Source organism: Diadema setosum, chromosome 15, assembly GCF_964275005.1.
Source record: "Diadema setosum chromosome 15, eeDiaSeto1, whole genome shotgun sequence".
Taxonomy (NCBI): Eukaryota; Metazoa; Echinodermata; class Echinoidea; order Diadematoida; family Diadematidae; genus Diadema; species Diadema setosum.
The window spans coordinates 29,929,316-29,934,694 of record NC_092699.1 but is presented as its reverse complement, the minus strand read 5'-3'; the positions used below and the strand labels follow the sequence as shown (position 1 = coordinate 29,934,694).

At 38.0% G+C, this 5,379-nt stretch overlaps 1 protein-coding gene across 1 annotated transcript; it reads left to right on the top strand.

Annotated features, from left to right (window-relative positions):
- The first annotated feature begins 214 nt into the window (after positions 1-214).
- LOC140239310 (uncharacterized) lies at positions 215-5,125 on the top strand. The gene is made up of 5 exons (XM_072319181.1): positions 215-235; positions 1,543-1,737; positions 2,982-3,128; positions 3,680-3,790; positions 4,889-5,125. Exons 1-5 carry the CDS (start codon positions 215-217, stop codon positions 5,123-5,125), a joined length of 711 nt encoding a protein of 236 aa, XP_072175282.1.
- Positions 5,126-5,379: the final 254 nt, after the last annotated feature.

Sequence of the window (5,379 nt, the reverse complement as noted above, 5' to 3'; positions counted from 1 at the left end):
TCCGTGCCAGCCAATCAAAAGCGTGTGGGCGTGACAATAGCTGCGATGCATGGAACCACACCCCCATTTTCTACGATAAATAGCGTAGATTAACCAATGGCTAAACATCAGGCTTCGAGCTCCCGGAACAGAAACCCTCTCTTTTCAACCAGTCCTCGATTGAAACGTTTTCAACTTTGACATCCATAGTCGTCCTCCATCTGTACCTACAACAATGGACAAGTCAGCACTACTGGTGAGTACATCACATTTTGATGGTCAACTTAGCAGTGTAATTCAAGTGAACAAATAGAAAAGATTCTCTGATTATTCAATGATTTGTTGTCAATCGATTTGTAAAAGAGAACGATTGGTTGATTTTTCAATGATTTGTTGTCAATCGATTTGTATTGTGGCTTGGCTTAGTGCAGAGAATGGAAAATTTATCACACATAATTTTAAACATAATGATATACCGTTTTCATCTGAATGCTGAAACATAATGCTAGTCTTCAATTTCCGCTGTTTGCTAGAAGAAGTACACCCCTTTATTACAAATATTATTGGTTGCACTCAGTCGTTGATAATGAAAAACTTTCCTTTTTGCCTATGTGAAGATAAAATATTCTTGTTTGAAGGGTGAAGACAGAAATGTTAACATCCTTGGCAATCGCAAATTCCCGCACTTGATTATTATTTCTAAAATGTGTCAGAGTAGTCGTACCAGTACCGAGTACAAGATCCTCTAATTACCCTTCATCTCGGAGGACACGGAAGGAATGCAGACAGATTCCATTACACAAAAAATATAAATTTCTTTCCCAGCCAACAACAGAACCATTTATCTCAGACGTTATCTGAGTAGGTTAATTCGGGGCAATCATATTTAGTGTTCATGAAAAACGAAGAACGTTATTCTTCGGCACTGAATAAATATAAAAATAGTTATTATAAACAATATCAAAAGAAAAGACAACAATTTGAGAGAGCAATTCTGAACATCAATCCTGAAAAAAAAAAAAGTGATTCAGCCAAACTATAATTTTATCAAAATTACAATCATCTTGGTATTTCAGCAAGCTTCTTCAGAGTAAGCTCTGAATTTTGGAACCTGTGCACAACGTAATATGAGTAGATCAGAGTTTCGTAATGAATGGGTTGACTCTTTAGCATGTTTCTCTTTGTATATCTCAACTTTCCTTTCCATGCTGTAACTACACAGTGTTCATACAAACCCATTCTGCGATGATTGTGCTTTTTGTGATTTTGCTGCGTATGAAGGGCAGCCAACAGATTCCTATTAAGAAATGTGTTTAAGCTTAGATATCTTGATACTTCCCAAGTTCTCTTCTTTAAACTACACAGAACAATACTACACGAGATTTTTTTTATTTTTTTTTTACTGATTCCCATGTCTCCCAAGAAGAAATGTATACAAATCTGTATTCCGCTGACACGAAAGTATACTTGTCTTATAGGAAAATGATAAAAACAGCTTAACTGTTTATTCTAATGTCAAATATCAAAGCTATTTTTCTCTCTCTGTGTACTCCCGAAATGCAGTTCGACAATGAGCCGACCCTCAAAGTATCACGTGTGCGATCCTGCACTGCGATCGTGGTCGCAGCCCTGCTGGTTGCCGGCGCCATCGCAGTCGCGCTCATCATCCGCAGCGACCCTCGGGTGACAACCATGTGTCCGACCCCTGACTTAGGACAAACTGGAGGGTCGTCAAGCAGGATCATGGACACTGACGTGGTGAGAAAGTCACAAAGGACAATTTTACATTATTGTCGATAATGTTAGTGATGATAATGTAAAATCTTCAATCTGTATACCAAACTCACAAATTGCCCAATTACAAAAGCTACAAAACACCGCTGCAAGCATCGTTTATGTGTCAACTAAACCCAGTCATATCACCCCTATTCTAAAGAGTCTTCATTGGTTGCCTGTGCAGGAGCCTATTCGGTTTAAGATACTTCTACTGGTTTATCACGTTATTACAGTGTTTGTTTGTTTCATCAATACCAACCTACAAGAACTCTTCGATCCTCAACTTCCGATCTCTTACATATTCCGTTTTATAGGAAATCTTGGGGGAAGGGGAGTGGGGAACGAGCTTTCGCTCACGCTGGACCAACACTGTGGAATTCACTTCCTCGTGAGCTGAAAGACTCAAGCTAGAGTCCATAACATCTTTTAGGAGTAATTTAAAATCATATTTGTTTAGAAGTGCGTTTTGAGGCCAGACTTTCATGGTTCTTTTTCATCTTTTTTTATTATGATTTATGTTTATTATGATGTATGTATTTTCAGTCTTTTTGCTTTGATGTAAAGCGCATTGAGCATTTAATCAGAGCGGAGAATGGCGCTTTAGAAATTGTATGTATTATCATTACGTAAAAACTAACAACGATGATAATAGTAGTAATGAACACAACATAAATTGATGCATCGAAGTGATGTTTCAGTACATTACTGGAATGACTGCTTGATAACAGTGTTTCCTTTTTACGTATAGACTTAAAGTTCTTTGCTACCATGCCGTCTTAATGTATGTGTGTATGAGAGTGTTGTTAGAGTGTGTTTAACCGTCCCGTTTCATCCGAATAGTCTAACACTTGTCTAAAGGGCGATTTACCCATGCATACAAACTGTCGCGACGGATAACTAACATGTCGTGAAATGAACATGGCATCTTTCATTCCTTTGCGCTTACGCACTTCCCGTTAACCATTGCTACAAATAAACACGCAAACATCGTGCCATGAAATTTGATATTATGATCCTGAAGACATTCAATTATTACTAATTATAGTCTGGATTTAGATTTAAATCGAGGTATTATGCGACCAACACTTACGATCTTGATTTGTCTACAATTAGTAGAAATTCTTTGCAGTGCTTCTAAATTTCAAATTGTAACGATAGCTTACCGTGACATTTTCGTTTCTAAAATTACGATTTCTTTTTTTTTTTTGTCATCAATCTTCACAAAGGTCAAAGACCTGGAGCTTCGAGACGAGGCTGGGGATACGGCTTCCGAGGCACTGACGTACAACAGCGCCCTCAATACTGTCCTCCTGAACTCACCGGGCAACTTCAGCGTGGGATCGGCAGCAACCATCGCGATTGACTTCGATCGTGTGAGTCCCACTGATGAAAAACTATAGCCATGATTGATAAACGTAATTCCTTAAAATGGCCTTTGCCTAATTTGATTAACCATTTTTTTTTTCACAGGTATCATGCTTGTCACACAAATTCGACGGCAAATTACAAAACACACACACACACACACACACACACATTTAGACAACATGCTATGAGAACGTTGAGAGTGGACAATGTCATTCTAGGGCAAAACTTGTCAATAACAGTTATTTTCCAGTCTTTCTTGTCAAATTTTACTTGGTTTATTTATTTCTTTGTTCTTTGTTCGTATCAACATATTCATACAGATACATATGCATGAATTTCTAGAGCATTACTTTAGTTAACGCCATTAAAATTCCAAGATAAGAGACCAAGAACTGTATGATTTTCAAATTTTTTATTGTTAATGCGTTACTGAAGGAATTTCAACCCTCTGGATATTCAAATAGATATTTCCTCCCAATAACGATCTTTTCGATTAATTATAATCATATTGCATATTTGGAAATATTACCTCAGCTATACGTTGCATCTGTTTCAGTCTGTGGTTGTTATGAGTTTCCACGAGGACCAGACGTGCTCGGTTTTCGCTCTCCAAGAACAGACAGCAGAGACAATCAAGGTCTTGGTGCGCAACGACCAACGACACCAGGTGAATGACAGCATTGCAAACAACTAGTATAGTGTATCATGTAAAGTATTCTAAGAAATTAAACTTATTATGATAACGACAACAATGGCAGTAATGATGATATCAAAATGATGATGCAACACCAGACAAAGAGGAAAAACTGAAATGTTAGTAACAAACAATATAAAGGTTTGTCAAAATAAAAATAAACACAATTTCATGATATCATTTAGGATTGATGACAGATTTTCCCCCAAAGTTTAATACTTAGAGCCACTACAGTCAGTGAGAGTATTAACACTGCCCTTCCCAGGTCTTGAGGAACATCGTAGATTATACATCCTGCTGAAATGAAAATAAATTTAGATTCAAATCAAATTTCGTTGTTTTTGCATACAACATTGGTATGGATGGAAGGTGTTAATATTTCATTGTTGGCGGGGTTTTTTTCTCGCATTCTTTTTGTCCAGGGGTGATTTCACATGCGTAATTCAACCAGTGTATAGAGATTTTTTGAAGTTATTATTCTACACGTTTATTCGCAAATGAGTATAATAATAGTGGTCATTTCATGTCTTTGAAGAAAAATTGCATCCCCAATTCAGGGTGAAATGAAAAGACTAAAGAGCATCAAAAGACAACATCACTCTGCACGGTTTACTTCAAAATATTGATAACCAGAACTTTTCATTCATAATCTCTGTCTGCGTGCTGGAACTTGAATGATCCTATACTCCATTGTTTGGTTTGGTGCCTTTTCATCACAGTGCTTCGGCATTACATAGGGTCTGAGGAACTATTTTTTGTTACGTTTGTGTTTGTGTACAATGGGTGTGTGGAAGGGGGGTGAAACTCGATCAAGACAGAGCTTTTGGCTTTGAATACTGCCCAACATTCCTACTCTACTGAGCTGGGTTGTAATTTTGTCAGATTTTAGCCCCGTTTTGTAAATGTCAAAGTGTGCTGGCGGGAATATAGCTACGACACCTCCCCCCTCCGCCCCCCCCCCCCCTTTCAAATTTGTCGTTCTGGTTGTTTCTTTGTTTGTTTCTTTGTTTGTGTTTGGTATGTTTTCTTTTTTATACGAGCTTATACATTATTGTTTCACGAAAATTACAGGTCATCAATGTGGTGTCAGATACGGCAATGACTATGTATGAAGTCGTTGGCCAGATTCCAGACGGTTACTTCCAGAATTCAAACGGACCAATCATCCGCGGCCTCTGCTCCGGCCGTCCTGCGCAGTGGCTGGAGGTCAAGGCCGATGCGGGACACGAGTTGCAGAAAAGGGGCTGCCGTGTGGAATGTGGCATTTATGGCGGCATATGGGGATGCATGGTTGTATGTACATTTTGAAAATGTTTTGAATCTATTCAACCGGTATGCCGCTTTTAGTAACGGTTGGTGTAGTACACTGTAGTAGTGCATATAATGTCATGTACTCAGAGATAATGAAGGAAATTATTACAACTTAAAGAGATAGAACTGGATATTGCTAAAAAAAAATGATAAAGCTAGATATCGGCAACATACTATATCCTGTCTATGAGATAATCATTTTGTATGCGGTAACATTATTTCTGGTTATTCAGCATTGTTCACGTTAACTG

Coding starts and splice junctions, on each gene's coding strand:
- LOC140239310 (XM_072319181.1), top strand. CDS start 215: ATGGACAAGTCAGCACTACTG. Junction 236..1,542: donor TGGACAAGTCAGCACTACTG/GTGAGTACATCA, acceptor CCCGAAATGCAG/TTCGACAATGAGCCGACCCT. Junction 3,129..3,679: donor TCGCGATTGACTTCGATCGT/GTGAGTCCCACT, acceptor CATCTGTTTCAG/TCTGTGGTTGTTATGAGTTT.